We start from the raw sequence: 19,182 nt of genomic DNA on the forward strand, positions 1-19,182 counted from the left end.
ATGCAAAATGAGGAATGCTCTCCAATCTTATGTTTGATTCTAGTACAATTTAGCATGCATTGCCATCCACCTTGAAAACTTCTCTACTGTGAGGGCACACGGAGTTTTCAATTCATAAGTTTATCTCAGGCTGAGTCATAAGAGAACTGTTAGAGCAAATGAAATATACAGCCTTGTTTAACTTGATAAGTTGGTTTGTTTGGAAAGTGAATAGAACATAAAGCTGTTATCAAGATTACAGCATGGTTTGTTCTTGTGACATCAGTTTCTCCTTGAGTGGTGCTAAAACAGCAAATCTTTCAATGAGCTTTATGCTTCCTTCACTCTACATTCATATTCCTGCTCACCTTTAACAGGTTTACTCTTAATTACTACTTAAGTCCTATTTCTGCTCTCTCTCTTGTGAAGGCAGTATGAAATCTTGTAACAGCAAATGACCAGAAAAAGCCCTATCACCACCAAGATTTTATATAAACTAAAACTGTAACAAATATAGATGTCAAAACACAATCTAGGATTGTGTTTTGGAGAATGAAAGGCAAGGAGTCTTTTACTCCTAATTCTGACCTCACTTTTTTATTGGAAGACTTGAGAAATGTATCTAGTGAGGAACATTCATCCAGTCTGGCTCCATTTCTTTACTTGAATGACGTGTTTTTAAAACTTAAAGAGTTGATAAAACTGGTAATACTAGCTTAATGGCTTTTGCCTTAAAATAATTTATAAGGAATTTTAAACCCATGAGAGTTGCCTGTTGCCACATTCCATTTATCTACATTTCTGTATAATTGGGATGTGGTAATCAGTTCAATTTATATTTCCTATTTAACTGAGTCTATCCCTTACTGAGAATGATGTCACATTACTTGTTACTGGCAGAAACTCGAGTATTATAGGAATGGGAGAAGTAAAAGAGTATACCTTAGTTTTTCCAAACCTATAACTCTGAAGGAGGAATTTTTCTGCCAAAGCAATTTTATAAATGTATTTCTTCTTCTTGTTCTGGAAGTCACCAATTACAGCTTCCACCATGATATCAGTGCTATCGCAGAGGTGGGTAGAATTCCAAGGAGCACTTCTGCTGTGCAGTGTCTGTTTCTATAAAGAAGTGAAGAGTTTTCTAAAATGGCATTAACATTCCACTTTTCTATAGAACATACGTGTCCAGTTTCACATGTTCTGAACTCAGCCCTTTGACTTATAGCATGGTCCCAGGTTGTGTCTTCATCTCTCCCTTATATGTCACAATTCTTTACCCATTTCACTAACATCCATGAAGAAAGTAGTAGCATTACCTTCACAAGATACAAAAGCATCAGAAGCACTGACAATGGTCATACCCTACTAGCTTTGTGACCAATTTGACTCTTATTTGCTAGGTATTTGGTTTACTAATTATAATCCTCATCATTTGCCAAACCAGGAAACCAACATAATTTTTATTAAGTATACAACTTGTGGTTTATGTAATGTTTCAGCACCATGTAATATTAAAATAAAGTAAAATTCATTAGAATTATGAAAAATAAGTTGACTGTCTTCAAGTGTTCATGAAATTTCCACCTAGGTGGGTCTGTTTGTTGCCAAAACAAATTTCAGTGAAAAGATGATTTGAGAAATCTCTAGAGTTGCCTCATTTTGCCCTGTAATGAGTAATACCCTTTAACTAACTAGTTTCCTTCTTCATATCTGAACGGCTTAATTAAAGCCTAAAAGAGCCGATCACCATAGCATATGGTACATATATTTATTTATTCTGTGTACATTAAATGCATTTGTACTTACGTAAATAAACATTCTAAAATTTTGAAAAATTTTACACAGATGAAGTTTATGAAGAGATGGATCAGCTTAGTTTGGAGTGGTGTTTGTTTGCTTGCTTTTTTAATTTTTGACTTCCAAATTTTTTAACGGAATGAGGGGGAGATAAAGAAACTGAAAAAATGGTAAGTCAAATCAGATTTCGCAATGGTGCTTTTTTCACATGAATAACCCTAAGCATTCCATGAGGCAGTGAAGAGATATCACCTACTACTTTTAATTAGAATTGCCATAATATATTCTGTAGCTCAATTCTTGTGCAAATGTACAACGTTTGGGAGTTCATTAGCATAACTATAGTTCAGAACCCTTATAATGAAGTTGAAGTATTGACTTTTAGGGATTACAGCACACCAAAGCCTCTCACAACCCCTTTTTAACCTCAATTAAAAGGTTAAAATAAAATATACATATACTCACACAAGGTATAACACAGATACACACAGAATACACAGGTGGGGGTGATATCCTGCAGGACCATATGATAAAACTGTATTTACCGTGCACTTTGAACTCCTCTTCTTCAGCTGCCCACTAATCAAATTCTGCCTGGTTTACTATTCCAATCCTCTGAATTATATAATAAGCAACCCAGCAATTATATAGGGCTTTTCATCAGTAGATCTCAGAGCACTTTACAGATGAGGTCACAGTATCAGTACCCCATTTTACAGATGGGAAAACTGAGGCATGAAGACAGGAAATGACTTGCCCAAGGTGACTAGCAAGCCAGTCGTTGAGCTGGTAACAAAACCCAAGTCTCCTGAGTCCCATGCTCTAGCCACTAGGACACGTTGCCTTCCTGCATAACAGATACCACTTTTATTTTTGAAGCCAGCTTTCCAAAAAATTCTGTCCTTCCCCCAAAACGTGTAAGTCTCCTTCCCCACCATCCTGTTATACTGATTTAAGGCTCTGATATGTCACAAAAACTTAGTATCTTTGGAAAAGAAAGATAACTTTCAAATGGGATACACCACTTGATTTTGTTGCCTTTGAAAGTCCCCAAAATATCCAATTTTTGAGAGAGATGTTATGAAAAAGCTTTTTAAGTAATATTCAGGTTTCTAAAATGTATTCGTTATAATCCTTCCTTCCTTCCAAGGTCTAGACGCTATTATATATATGAATATATAATTACTCCCAGATGTAAGATCTACATTAAGACCCTGATTCTGCAAACACACATATGCAAAACTTTCCTACTATAGTAAAGTTAAGCATAGTCTAAGTGTTTACAGGATTTGGGTCTAAGATTATGATCACATATCAGTAATTTAAGGGTAAAAGGGTACAAGAGTGCTGTAATCATCCCAAAGCAAGTGTTACAAACCCTGGAAAGTCAGAGTTAAGATTCAACTTTAAAGAAATCCAACATATTAAAGCACACAATTGCACAGTTAAGACACCCAAACAACCTTAGCTCTGCTCCATAATGATGCCATGAGGGAAAAAATATGAAAAATCCTCATCTAGTCTTAGACTAGAAACACTGAATATAAATGAATCACAATATTCAGTAAGTGCAAACATCACTTAAATTCAATTGTTTTCTGACTTCTGACATTACTGTGATTTTTTCTTCATCTCAAAGCATGCTTTTATTACTATAGATGACATTGTACTGCCTGAGATGTTGACATAATTAGTTTCAATTTACCCAGCTGGTTCATTTTCGGACTTAAGAATGGTCACTGGACCTCTTGATTTCAACTCTCTTCGTACACCAGTTGGTTAACTCTTTTTATAATGAAAAATCCCATTGCAATGTAAAGTGGTATTTCCCAATAAAACAAAATGAAAGAGCCAAGTACTACAGCACATGGCCAGTGGCATCTCATAAACCCCCACAAACTATGAAAGTTTACTATTCCCCCACAAATATATTTTATATAGACTAGTTTTATACAGTGGATCATCCTAGTCCACACAGCATCTTCAATTATTTTCTCAGTTCTAAAGGTGAAAGTGACTACACTCAAACTGTAGTTTGTGATTATATATCTGAATTCCCCAAATTACAATATAAAATCATTGATTTAAATAAGCTTTTGCACTGGTATGTTTAGTTATTTTCCTAAAGAAAGGTTCCTTCTCCCTGGTTAGGGACCATTAAAACATGTTTATTTGCTATTAAATATAGCCTTTACACTACAGTTAGTGCTTCTGTTTGCTAATCAAGAGAGCACACTATATGTATATATATTGTCTAAGCAATTATACATCTTAACATACATTTATTCTGATTTTTAATTTTTACTGTGATGAAAAATGGTGAATGATGCATTTCTTATTTACTAGATTAATTTTTAACCTTGTTTTGTGTCAAGGTCTATTTGGATAGAAATTCAAATTCAATTAAAAATGCACAAAAACAGCATTTTAATTGTGATTAACTAGTTATATATATAAAGCTACCTTAAATGTGCTGCTTACATAAGAAAAAAGTTTCAGAAAGTATATCACAGCATGATGTGCTTTTAAAACTAAATGATTTATTTAAAAAGGAAATCTTGTTCCTAGTTAGTGAACTGATTGTTTCTGGTCACCCTGTCCAAGATTTTAGCACTAGATCTCATCCTTTCACACCTAATATCTATTCAGAGATTGGAAGTTGAAAACAAGCTTTCCTTCTTTTTTCAACTCCCAACTCATTTCTTAGCTTTGAATGAACTAGTCATTGAACTGAACTAATTGAATAAATGAAGAAAATATTCTGCAGAAGAAGCTACAGCTGTCAAACACTGGTTTATCACTGGAAAAACTCTGGTTCCAGATGCTTAGGCAATGAGTTCAGTGGTCTTTCTTTAAAACATGGAAGCAAACATATACTGCTTAATATTATTTTTGGTATTCAATTTAAATACCAAATTATAAGAAGTTTAAGCCTTAACATAAGTTGTCAACTTTAAATTTAATTTTAAATAGGTGGCTTTTTAAAATCTGTATAAATTTAATTTAAAAAAATCCAATTTAAATACAAATCTGATTTTTTAAATAATCAGTGTTTTATCCATCCTCATGTGCAATAGGTTCAACATCCACAAAACATTTACATTGTTCAAAGGAAAAAGGAAAGCAAGTTTAGCAATAAAAACCTCATAGTTACCAGTACAGTAAGTCCTAGTAGGAAGGTTGAAATAAATGCTCTAACAAACTGATCCCACACTGGTGCATTAGCATTCAAAGCTATGGGTGGGTAGGATGTATGTACACTGCACACAGTGTATATCAGTTAATTGTGCTGAAATTGTATTAACGCAAAAATGCGAACAGAAAATCAGACATCAGATGGACATAAGGCAACAGTAAACTGACATTATAAAGGTTCTACAATATTCACAGCTCATGCCAACATGAAGTTAAATTGTGTATCACTTTCATTACTGTAAATCAAAATACTTAAAATATGAACATCTGTTAATGTGATTATTGTAATAATTTACATGTTGATATACCATTGTAATTCTCTTATAAATTAGATTTCTGATCTCTAAATATTGTACTTTGAAAAGTGAAAAATCACATTCCCCAACACTAAATCAAAAATATTTGTATTACTTGGAACAGCACTGGTTATTCCAAACAAGTTCAGATGCAGGACAGTTACAGATAATGCAGTAAATTCTAGTAGTCTGAAGTCTAAATTGCATCAAAAATAGAGGACATAAAACTATTGCTTCATATTATACTCAGTTCTCTTCTTCCTTTCAATGTTTCTGCTTCAAATTGATTAAAACTGTATCTTATCTGTTATATACTTTATCCCCCTAAGTGATTACATACATATCATGTCACACTACATGATCATAATGGTCCCTTCTGGCCTGGAGTCTATGAATCATTCGTTACCATTACTATATTTCTTACACAAAAAAATATTTCACATGAATTTTAGCATTATTGACAAATAATACATTGCGAACTTTGAATATCAAAGCTCTCATTTTTTCCACACATAGAATAAAAATGTAGGCAGTAAACAGGCAAGCTTCCTCCCACAGCTAGCACACAAGCAAAATCTGGAGGGACCATTTATAGGTTAATTAAATCTCCACGCCTTTAATTCTTGACCTCTGCTGAGACTGACATTAACAGTACCACTTATGATTTTTCTGTAATGTGGACATTTGAAGATGAAGAATGTGACTGAAGCTCCCAACTCATTTCTCATCCACTCATTTCTAAGCCAAGTATTTGCCTGATAGTACTGAAAAGACATTTAAACAGGACATGATAGCAATGAATATTTATTTATTTTCATAGTTCCTATTGCACAATAGGTGCTGAACCAGAAAAAGTTTCACAGACAAAGGTGGCAGTTACTCATGAAACATTTATTTACTGCGGACAGAGGACACTTACAGGCAAAGCTTCTTACCTATGACTGAAAACAGCTTCCTTACAGTTTCAGTCACAACCAGATGGACGATCTACCAATAAATAAAAATTAGTAATATCTGACAAGCAGCTCACTCATGCTAGCTAGGCTGGATCCATGAATATTTAGATTTTAGACATCAATGTTGCTTAATCATTTCTAATTAACAGAAAAATCTTTACATGAAGCACATGTACTAACAGTTTAAGAGGCCACTTATGTTTGGAACTATATTGGAACTACATTTTGACAGTGAAGTAGCTGGTTTACATAGAACTCTTTCAATTTTATGCTAAACAAATATCTAGGCTCGTCAGCAGCACAATTCCAGCCAGAGAATATCTTTTTTAAAAATGCGACGTGCTAAAGAATAAGAGGAGGGAAGTAACAATGTGGATGGTGGATGCAGATAGTGCTGGGGAGGGTGGTTACAGACATTTGAGATGTTTATAAGTAAAATGCCTGATTTATCTCCCTGAGAAATAACAAAATAGAAAAACTTCTAAAACAATAATCATATGGACTATTGGACCACCATGATCCAACAGTCTGATTAAAATATGCCAGTCAAACATGTATCTTTTTAACTCCAGAGGAAATATTAATATTCACTAATCAAAGAATTAATATAGCCAATATGGATACTAAGAAAATCAAGGGAGCAGGCATAGTGGGGAGCACAAAATGAGTAAGGATAATTAGCCACAGAAATAACTTACTTTATAGGTTTCAGAGTAGCAGCCGTGTTAGTCTGTATCCGCAAAAAGAACAGGAGTACCTGTGGCACCTTAGAGACTAAACAAATTTATTAGAGCATAAGCTTTTGTGGGCTACAGCCCACTTCATCGGATGCATAGAATGGAACATATAGTAAGATGTGTGTGTATATATATACACACACATATATATACAGTAAGTTGGAAGTTACCATACAAACTGTGAGAGGCTAATTAGTTAAGATGAGCTATTATCAGCTGGAGAAAAAAACTTTTGTAGTGATAATCAAGATGGCCCATTAGACAGTTGACAAGAAGGTGTGAGGATACTTAACTTAAGGAAATAGAGTCAATATGTGTAATGACCCAGCCACTCCTAGTCTCTGTTCAAATCCAAGTTAATGGTATCTAGTTTGCATATTAAAAGCTTCAAAAACAGACTCCAAGGAGAAACTGCTGAGCTTGAATTAATATGCAAACTAGATACCATTAACTTGGGTTTAAATAGAGACTGGGAGTGGCTGGGTCATTACACATATTGACTCTATTTCCTTAAGTTAAGTATCTTCACACCTTCTTGTCAACTGTCTAAATGGGCCATCTTGATTATCACTACAAAAGTTTTTTCTCCAGCTGATAATAGCTCATCTTAACTAATTAGCCTCTCATAGTTTGTATGGTAACTTCCAACTTATCTGTATGTATACATAAAAATATATCTTACTATATGTTCCATTCTATGCATCCGATGAAGTGAGCTGTAGCCCACGGAAGCTTATGCTCTAATAATTTTGTTAGTCTCTAATGACCGGTTTCAGAGTAGCAGCCGTGTTAGTCTGTATTCGCAAAAAGAAAAGGAGTACTTGTGGCACCTTAGAGACTAACAAATTTATTTGAGCATAAGCTTTCGTGAGCTACACCTCACTTCATTGGATGTATTCAGTGGAAAATACAGTGGGGAGATTTATATACACAGAGAACATGAAACAATGGGTGTTACAATACACACTGTAAAGAGAATAGCTCACCTTAAGTGATCACTCTCTTTACAGTGTGTATGGTAACACCCATTATTTCATGTTCTCTGAGTACATAAATCTCCCCACTGTATTTTCCACCGAATGCACCTGATGAAGTGAGCTATAGCTCACGAAAGCTTATGCTCAAATAAATTTGTTAGTCTCTAAGGTGCCACAAGTACTCCTGTTCTTTTTATTTTATAATGAACATTCATGTTTCTTTTTTAAATCTTCTATGGCTCAGACTATTGATAACACATTTTCTCTGCTACCTAAGTTAACTGGTAAACATTTTTGGGTACACAGAAGGCTGAACTTTTACTTAACTTTAGTTTGCCTCTTTTAAACATCCTCACTTGAAATAATATTCTAGTTTCCCTTTTAACCATATGATTAGAATTTATAGGCTGAAGAGAGGGCTTGGGCATTTGCAGACCCTGGCCCCGAAACATCCCAGCTCTATTCAGTACCTAGATTTAAAATTTGTTAGCTGCCAAGTTATATTCTTGTACCCCATCCTGTTTACATTTTTTCAACTATAATAAAGTCAGTAGGGAGAGTCATATTCTATACCATTTGGACATAACAGTGAAAGGGTTCAAATTACATTTTTTGAATCTTTTGCTACTCTTGTGGGCAAAAAATATTCAGCCATGAAACTGAGTCTGACCCACCAGCCCCTTAAGAGTGATGTGCAAGAAATTTCACTATTTGTTTCACAGCAAAATTATTTTAAGATATTTAATTGGTTTCAATTACTCTGTATCTAGTACTTTTCTTGATATTTCTTGACAATGTACACAAAGATGAACTTTTTTTTTTAAATGTAACCAAGTATTTTAGATACTAACAGGAAAAGTAACTCAAAACATACATTCTTTCCGGTATCCCCGACAGCAATTTTTTCCCCTATAAACTTCCATGTATGACAAACTTCAAAAAGTATATGGTGGTACATTTGATATAAATACAAAATTAAACCATAGTCTTGCTTTATTTTCATTGCATGTTTGTTTATTTTCCACTTTTTGCAGTTTACACACAACTGTTTGTGCTTATGTTCTTCTCAGATATTCAACCTTTTTCATCGGGGCAATAACACCACCCCATATTCAGTGCATTTTTTTAAAAAATGCAACACTTATGCCCCACATCCAGCAGGATAGCAGAAATAAGTACTCTCAGTCAACGAAGGAATCAAATTATACACAAGAACATCCATACGGAGTCAGACCAATGGTCCATCTAACCCAGTATCCTGTCTTCTGACAGTGGTCAGATCTACAAGAGTTAGACATGAAAGCACTAAAACAATTAGGCACAGTTAGAAGTTTTTAGATCAATACATTCACTATGCACTAGCAAAGAAAGTAAAAAATATATTAACGCTCAGATGTGTGTGCATGAAATACCAAGGTTATGTTTGTTCTGATTACTGCTAGAGATTACAGCAGCATTTTGTTCTAATTAATGGGACAGCACAAAAGACAGAAAAGGATTTTTCCTCATGTCAACCAGCTGTTTAATGCTGCATGACTCAAATGTAGAACCATTCTATAAAACAGGAACATAAAAAATGCTTTAAAATATAAACTTTAAATCTGATTTTAACTTTTACTGTAGATAAAAGTACATTTAAGATGGAAAAGACCTATTAAATCTATCCTCTTGAAAATGCAGATAAAAGATGTATCTATAGTAAAGGTTTCTTTCCATATGTTCAGAATGTATTCAAAAGTATTGTTTGTTTATTATATTTAAGAAAGTTACAACAGAAGTTTTACTAGTTAGAAGTTCATCATGGATTGATTAATCATGGTAAAAGTATCACATCTCATGGACTGTCACAGAAGTAAAATGAAGCTCTGAAATTTATATAGCTGAAGTGAGGCTTTTAAGATTATAGATGTTTTATAGAAAAAAAATCTATTGATAAACTTATGCTTTAATTCTTCATATCAGCACAATGCATTGGTGAGAAGACATTACCTGCTATTAAAAAAATCCATAAAAGGTAAGTATCATTTATGTTGAGAGGCACAGGAATCAAAATTAAACATTCAATACAAGTTATAGACAAGTTTAAATAATAGTGCAAGTTTCTTTATGCAATTCTCTTACTGTTACATTTGTATATATCATTTCAAATGGATTTTAGTAAAAATGATTGAATCCAAATAATGAAAAGTCTCTGAGACATTTGCTATAAAGGTAACATATGATAGCTGGTAGCCTAGAAAGAAGATACAAGACGCTTATTTCGCTTTGTGACTCAGAAGCCTACTTCACGATTTGTTTAAAATGTGAAAACAGGATTTCAAAGGAATTTTCATTCACCTTGTTGTATAAACATAACATACATAGTAGAACAATTCTATAAAAAAGTTGCTTTCCTACAACTGCTCATCACGCAAAATTTTCCCATTCCCCATCACAGGCAAATCATAGTAATATCACATCTTACCTAGCTCTTGCATTATGTAGCAGGAGTCAGATGAGCACACACCTTCTAAAAAGTGCATTATTTTTGCAAGTATGGAGCATGTCCTAACAATGGACTTTCTATCACACAAAGTTACTGTTGTGCCTCTTATAACTCCTGAGGTTATTTCCAGTTAGAATACAAGAATTATTTAAGAAAGCAGTGCTTCACAAAAACTATTTGAAACCAACTGAAAGGCCAATTAAAATGGTTCTAGTTTTTCAAGCCAGGAAGAAGATTAAGAAATAAAAGTGAAGATTGGGTAAGGGAGAAGAGTGAACTATATAGAAAAATATCTTTAAGAGTAGGGCTGAAACAAAACAGTATATGTTATAATGAATTAAGTAATTATGTCAGTGAACTATGTAAATACTAAATATTTTTAAGTGCTATTCAGATTACTTGATCTTATTACAAGGCTTGTATTATATTCAGGAGGACATGTTCTTAGTACATAATTAGTACAATATTCAAAATGGTAAATAAGAGAAGGAGAAAAGGTCTGTCGTTTAAAAATTTGGTTTCAACTTTTATTGCATCTCTATGTCCGACTGGATCTCTTCTGTCTGAAAGACATGTAGCCAATAAAAAAAGCACTGCACATTCAGGAACTTTCACTCATCTGGACAGGTCTTCAGGATGTTCTTCTAAATATTTTGTTTTGTGAGAAATCCAGCAGAGTGGATCTGAAGCACAAAAATTAGTTTCCAAATAAAAAAATTATTTTTTCTAAGAACCAGAAATCTGGGCAGGTAGGTACTAAATAGTAATGAACTCAAAAGTGAAAATCAAAGTCGTAATATGTAAGCCAGATAGTCCTCCTTAAACCAAAGTAACTGAGACTCAAATGAGGCATCTGCATGCCACACATCATCATGCATCAAGGCCTGTGATAGTTGGGAAAAAATTGTGTTACAATAAGAACTGACATATTTCTTCTAAATCCTGTACATGTACTGTGTCCTCTTCTGCATGGATGCTATCTTTCCTTTTCTTTCCAAAGCAGAAAATTAAATATTACTATAACAGTTTTCAGCACAATAGTACAGAGAACAGCTTTCAATGACTCCAAAATGCAAAATCTCTCAAGTTTGTTGTATTCTATCAAAATGAAAAGTGTGGTAGTTTCTACCAAGTTTTGTGACTTGTTTAAATAGAATGTTAATGCTGTTCAAACCTCTGGACAACACTACAGGAAGATAAACTGTCTCACAAAAACTAAGTCACTTTGGGAAGAAATTTCAGGAACATCTTTCTGATTCCTCATGTATAACTCGAAGGCATTACAGTAGACAACTATTATGTGAATTACATAAATTCTTATTTCCTTTACAGAATAAAAATATATATTACTACTATCTATTGTTTATATTACCGTAGAGCCTAGGAGCCATAGTCATGAAGCAGGACCCCATTGTGTTGCAAAAACACAGAACAAAATGACAGTCCCTGCTCCCAAAGCTTACAATCTAAGTATAACACAAGGGACGATAGACGGATAGACATGGGAGTAAAAGGAAACAATGAGACAATACTGATAGGCATGACAGGCAGTAGTCAACACACCAGCAGCCTTAGCCATCTCTACTTACCATCTGAAATACTTTAGGACCCCCACTTTACAGCTGGCCTTAGTTATACCTGCTTTTACCACCTTCCCAAAGGACTGCAGAATGATACCTTCCTGGGCATGAAGCAGGCAGCATTTAGGAAGTTCCAGCTGGCACAGAATGTGCCAGCCTGTCTCAACAACCCAGGAACTGCACACACTTCAAACCTGTGTTCTATTCTCTAAGATGGCTTCTCATAGAATAATGTGTCAAATTCAAGATCTATGTTATTTTTAAGGCAGCCAATGGTTTTGGCCCAGAATACCTAAAAGTTCACGTAAGATCACTATTGTTTGGGCACACATACAGCAGACAACAGCTCTACTCCTCAGGCACCATGGAACTACCCACCACAAGGGTGTGCAGGAGACTTTTTTTTGGGGGAGACCAGTTCAAGACACTGGAACTAACTCCCACAGGAATTAAAATGTACCATAAACCTCATTTCTAAATCCAAGGTGTACTTCTTTGAACAAACTTTTGCTAATCAGTGTAACACCACATATTGAAAAAAGACAATTTCTCCATGTGGAAGAAGAAAAAAGAAAGAACCACATGACAGATTCTTGTTACACTGCTTAATGTGCTTCTGGAAGATGTTCAGATACTACAGTTATGATGGCCATACATAAGCCTGACTAATACATAAGGATTTGGCCAGGACACTCAGAATGAAACCCCCTCCTAGGAAAAAAAGAAAAAAAAAAAACCTCTTGGATCTTTATCAATTGATGAAGATCTCATTATGCCTCTCATTCAAATTATAAATGTAAACACACACTGGAAAAATATTTATCATTGGCCAGCTTAAATGTAAAAATAATATATTTCTTAATCTTTAGGCAAAATTTGCCATCTTCAACTAATGCAGCCTGAAAGGATGGGATAAAGTTGATCTCCAACATTGGTCCCCCACAATAGCATTGTTACAAATGTCATTTTCTGACAAGACTGAGTGCCAAGTAGGAAAGCTTTTACACTTAATACAAGGACAAGTAGCAATGTTTCTCACTGTATTAAGTTTAAGGATAATATGCTCAGTAAATTGGGTGCAGCTTACTTTTAAGAATGGGTATTCTTTTTTGCAATTTGTAGCATGCAACAAAAATATACCAAACTTTTAACCAAACTAATTGTTTTGCATAGCAAACTGTAAGAAACAATCAAGTTTGTGCTGTTATACAAAATACAGCAATAGCCTAAGAGAAAGGATGTCGCTAATGGATTTAGCTATAGTGGTCACAAATTACACAGCTGTAAATTTGCTGAGCAGTATTCTTGATTTTTGTGTTGTTTGTGGCAATCAGCTAATATGTCCCTTAAGCAATTCAATAACATGGTGTGCATAAAAGTATTTTTCAATTCCTGGCACTACTTCTAATTTTAAATGGCTATCCATTTATTTAGAAAGAAATTCAACAAGATCACCACACCTCTATATTGAAAGTTTAACATGACATACAGCCTTTGGGCCCAATTATCAGCTGCCTTGTGTCCTTGGCCTGGTCTACACACAGAATTTGCACTTATTTATCTAAAAGATATGTTCAATTAGAAGTGTTTAACTTAATCTGTGTAACATCATACCTTTAAACCAGTGCAACTTGTGTACATAAATCCCCATGTAGTCAGTTCTACCTGTGCAAAATGGGTGCAAATCATCCCAAATCAAAATGGTAGCATTTTATACCATTTTTGCACAGACGAAAGTGACAAAAAAGTGCAAGGCAGTCAAGATTTAGACCCACTTGCCTTTACAGAGGATTAGATAATCTAATAGGTCATTCCATCTCTTCCATCATTTACAGAAGTGGATTTCCACAAAAACAAGTTGTTTATCATAACAGACTTTCCCAATAATTCTGTCTCATTACTTGCTCTTGGGTACTTGTGCTGGAAGTGGGGTTTTAAGTCTTACACTTCAATAAATCATTTTTATCCAGAATACATTTAATTAAATGATCAAATTGTAATTGTTCATTTCAAAATCTAGAATAACTGGTATTAATATTTAGTTATTTCTAAATAAAAAATACTTGATTCTACACCGGAGGCAAATGCCAGTAATTGCAATAATAAATGGAAAAACAAAGATGATTTCCCTCTCTGAAATAAACATGGGAAAGTCACTGATATAGTTAGTGTCTTTTTACAAGCCATTGGTAAATGAATATTTGCTATATGGACCAGCTGCTAGAAGGAGACACAAATCTGCCCAGTGTGTAACTTGATAAAAGGCCTTAAATAAACTAGGTGTAAATAATGCACCATTATTTGTTATAACAGGATACTTTAATACTATTCACTAATGCTCACCATATTTCACAAATGCACAGAAATGACAACTTAATTTTTATAAAACCTTATTTTGTGTAAAATATCCTTAATACCATTTGTTGCGTTTTATGAATGAATAAGCACAGGTGAAGATTTACTTTCTGTAAGAAGTTATTTTCCAAGGTTCAAAATATTTATTTGAAAAATTCAACACAGAACATATTTTGTTGACAATCCTATTGTGATTAAGTTTGTACAGGAAGGTGAGAAACAGGTTAACAGTATTTTGTACAGATCATTAAGGGTTTATATATAATGGGATACCATTCAAAAGTTGCATTAGCTTCAATCACTTGTTATAACAAGTATTCCTGACACGTACTGAAACTCACAGTTCTATTTCCACACAATTGCAGTTAAGTATGGAATTTTCTTCACACTTAAGGTGCAAATTCCTAAGTAATAAGATGAATGAAAATGAAGCTGTTTACAATTAAACTTAAAATGAATTAGTATTTGTAATAACATTTCCAAAATCCTTTAAAGTAATTTGTTTTATATTTTATTGTGATCAAATAACTGCACAAGTTTTACAGCATGGTCACACATTGATACTTTGCAGAAGTCACAAACACAGCTGACTTACATAATGATGCACATCATTTCTGCTCTACACTACATAGCCTAAGATGGAATACAAAAAAGTTTAGGAATTACAAAATAAATTGTTTTAAAGACTACATTAACAATAAAACTGCTTTCCAGATAACAGCTAAAAATTATAAAGGCATACCACCGGATATTTGTACTGAATTTTCTAAACAGTAAGGAATGAAAGAAAGTTTTAATATCTGCGACGTTTGTTAGGTCCTTCAAAGTTGCCCCCTGGATTTCCTCTACCAAAGCCACCAGGTCCACCACTCACGGCACCTACACCACTCATTGGCGGCTGAGGGGTTTCGGAGCCTGTTCTACTAACCAGAGGTGAACCCATCTGTGATGGGCCTCCTTGTGGGAATCTCTCATTATGCTAACAACATACAATGAATATTAAGTCCATTTGGAATGCGCCAAATGTAAATTATAACAAAAATGGCAAAACCCCAAGTGGTGTTGTCATGAAGTTCGGCAGATAGTCCAGCAGAATCAGGATCATACATAGAAGGAAGAAAGGAGCAATTAAATTAGTTATTATTCAAAAAGGAGCTGAAAATAAAAGCTTATTAAATGCTATGCTCCAACTTTGTAAAATTAAAACAAAGGTACATGAAATAAATACTAAAGAGCTGCATCCCACTCAGACTGTATCAGCAACCACTTTTATAGAGCATATAATTTAAAATTTACACTCTAAAGCTTGCCTCTCCACAAAGCCGTACTTATTCTCCATGTAAACGTAAAAATTTTTTTTATCCTATTAGAAGACAGGGAGCAAACATTTTATGCGACTCTTCCCATATTTCAATGCTCCTGTATTCACTAGCTTGTTCAGAAACTGAAGCATTGTCAAAGTAGAAAAAAAATGAGATTGTGAGTTGTAGCTTCAATGTTTCCAAAGTTTATTGACTCAAGGAATAAAGTTTCTCCCATCAGAGAATATTATACATCTACGTTTCTTCAGACAGATTTAAATGTAGCCCAACTTGAAATACAGATGTAAGATATAAATCAGATTCGTGTTCTAGGCCACATATTTTATTTCGCTCCCTGAACCATATTAAAAGTTAAATATAAACTAATACAGATGTGGGTACCATAATCCTCCTTTAAAAGTCTTCTCTTAGGCCCCAATTACGCAAATACTTACACATCTAAGTACTCTAATTTAAACAAACAAGCATTTGCAAGATAAGGGCTCTAGTCACTAACATTTAAAAAGTTTTATCTAAATACAATATGGATATAATATGTACTGTTACATATTGGGTCAGACTTTCCAAAAGAGCTCAGCCCCTTTAGACACCTAAATGAAGTGGCCAGATTGTGGGTGCTAACCACTTCTGAAAATCTAGCCCCTAATTCTTAATGCTGCAGTGCTCCTTTTTTCCCCCTTCTAGGTAATTTTTGGGAGATAATTATTTACACAGGTATTTAATTTTAAAATATAAGGAAGTACTTTCAATAAAATCTTGTTTCTAATCAACTCAAATCTGCCAACACTGAATATACCCAGACATGAAAGAATGGCTTGTCTAAATGCAAGGTTCCCATACTCCTAATAATATAACTCTTACTGCTGGTCTAATTTTCAGATAGTCATAAGCTAATGATTGGTATTTTAATTAGAGTTTCTACCTCTAGACTGAAAAATGAACTATGACTATTAAGTATCTATGGTAAAGGTCTGACTGCTGGTCTAATTTTCAGATAGTCATAAGCTAATGATGGGTATTTTAATTAGAGTTTCTACTTCTAGACTGAAAAATGAACTATGACTATTAAGTATCTATGGTAAAGGTCTGAGCCAAGCTAGGACATTTTAAAGTGATTTCTTCAATGACAACCTGGATCTCAAATTTGGTTGTGCATGAAGAAAATATGGCTGTCCAACATTTATGGAAGCCAAAGTGAGGTGTTTTATTTTAAATGAAATTATGGTTGTATGTCTACATCAATAACAAGATGCTGATATCACCTGCACTTAAAAAAAATTCTAGGTGCATGTCCATCTGAAGTTGAAAATGAAAACTGGATTCCCCTCCCTCCATCCCCCATTCTCTGTTTTCTTGTACCCACCAAATGACAAATACTCTATATTACAGTCCTTTGAGAAGAACACAAGGATTAGCCAGCTACATTCCTTTCACCACATAACACAAAAATAAATGTCTGAGCAAAGCCAAAAAAGGAATTATTAAAATTAGAGGGCCAGATGAGCATATCATCCACTTATTCTGCTCTTTAACCTTCCATTTCCTTCTAAATGTCAGCAGTTTTAATTTTCAACTTTAGGCTAATCAAACTGACGTGTCATCATATCCAGCAGTTTTGAAGTGTCAATATTTGAAATTACCATGGGAGGAGAGTCAGGGGGTTATTTTTAAATACACTTAAAATAAAATCTTGTCTTTTTCCACACCTGCCTTCAGTTTCTGATCTTATGCAACCCTAAGGGTGTGTTCCAGAGGTAAGCTGAGCAAGCAGAATAAGGACTTTTTCAGTGTTCAACAGTTTTGCTGGATCACTGCAATAGTTAATATACTTTTTTTCTCCTTTGCACTCCCTCTTTAAGAAACCAGTTTGGAGAAGCTCACTTCAGTGAGCACAATGAAGCCAAAACTTTGGCAAATGCATGAAAGGCCCATTTAATCAGTGCAGTAGTTACCAGCAACAGTCTGTTACCTTGATGAGAGCATCTACTCTCTTCACTAGCTTTTAGGCTGATCTGTCCCATAGAGAAGGAAGTGAGCCATTTCCAGGAGACAGTATCTTTGCCAGAGGATGTTGTGAAGGTATAACAGGGTTCAAAAAAAAAGAAAAAGATACGTTCATAAAGGATAGGTCAATCAATGGCTATTAGCCCAGATGGGCAGGGATGGTGTCCCTAACCTCTGTTTGCCAGAAACGGGGAATGAGCAACAGGGTATGGATCACTTCTTCTGTTTATTCCCTTTGGAGCACCAGGCATTGGCTACTGTTGGAAGACAGGATACTGGGCTAGATGGACCTTTGGTCTGACCCAGTATGGCCGCTCTCATATTCACTACTGAGGGAACAAGCTGGCTCCTGTGAGCACTGATAGTAAAAGTCCAGAAGGTGAAAGAGGTTCTCCATTCTCACTAGAAAAATCAAAAATGTGAGTCTGGTATTGAAGGAGCATGCATTCCTGTCAGCATCTACCTCTCCAAATCAGCTGTTGAGACAGTGTATATTGTTTCCTCAAGTTAATTTTCCTTTGAGGAAACTGATAGAGGGGAAAAAAAAAAAATCAGCTACATGTTTCAGTGCTCCAGCAAAGCGATCATGGAATACTATAAGCTGCCTGTTCTACTCTTCATATATTGCCATCAGAACATCCCCTCAGACATGAAAACATCCAGAAACACAGAAAATATGTAATATTAAAAAGTTATTAAAAACAGATGGCTGTTTCTCTCCAAAAGATATTAGATAGGAAAAGAGGGTGCATCAGTTAATGGGCAGAGCCAAGATAACCATTCCTTTTAAGTGCAGGCCAGGAGTTCTTCTGTTGTTCAGTAAGTAAATTCCAACTGTCCAGACCAGGTTTTTGGTCACCCTGATATTCTGGACAATAGGACTTTTCCTAGCCTGGTACATCAATTATCCCACATAATTTTTGCTGGTGTAGCTATTCTATAATGATATGAAATCACTGCCATAACTCTTAACTCTTTCACGTGCTTGAGCCAGTGCCCTTGTAATAATGTGCTTATATACTAAAATAATTTTTAAAAGATTTTTACCCAAAGATATCTTCACACTATGTACACCTTTAATCACAATTGTATTTGGTGTTATTTAAAAAATTCAACCTCATAACAGAGTAAAATTAATAAATAATTTTAGTTTAATAACAGAATAGAGAAAACGTAACATAAAATAATGATTTAAGTATATTTAACACATGAAGAATACACTTCACAAAATTAATATTTTGCTAGATTAAATGTATTTTTACATGATAGATTTTACATTCACAGTTCTACTACAAGTGACAATTTTAGTCTAAGGTTCATTCAAAGTAAGGACCAGACAACTTCTTAGAAGACTGGTCCACTAATAGCTACATTTCCATTTGAAGATAATCATCTCTGTGCCGGGGGGGGGGGGGGGGGGATATGGGGATTAATTCTGGATTTTCAATATTCCTAGTTTATATCCTCAACAGATTTTAAAGTGAAAAAGGTTCTTCTTG

At 34.5% G+C, this 19,182-nt stretch overlaps 1 protein-coding gene across 7 annotated transcripts in view; it reads right to left on the bottom strand.

Annotated features, from left to right (window-relative positions):
• Nucleotides 1-19,182, bottom strand: part of PSPC1 (paraspeckle component 1) — a 109,393-nt gene that overhangs the window by 43,123 nt on the left and 47,088 nt on the right. The window contains exon 9 of one of the 7 annotated variants that reach the window (XM_073339429.1): nucleotides 14,852-15,336. The exons of the other annotated variants lie outside the window; for them this stretch is intronic. Within the exon in view, the coding sequence (XP_073195530.1) occupies nucleotides 15,151-15,336 (186 nt within the window). The 3' untranslated portion in view covers nucleotides 14,852-15,150. Of the gene's footprint in view, nucleotides 1-14,851; nucleotides 15,337-19,182 lie in introns of those variants that run through there. 7 annotated transcript variants of the gene reach the window in all.

Source organism: Lepidochelys kempii, chromosome 1 (assembly GCF_965140265.1).
Source record: "Lepidochelys kempii isolate rLepKem1 chromosome 1, rLepKem1.hap2, whole genome shotgun sequence".
Taxonomy (NCBI): Eukaryota; Metazoa; Chordata; order Testudines; family Cheloniidae; genus Lepidochelys; species Lepidochelys kempii.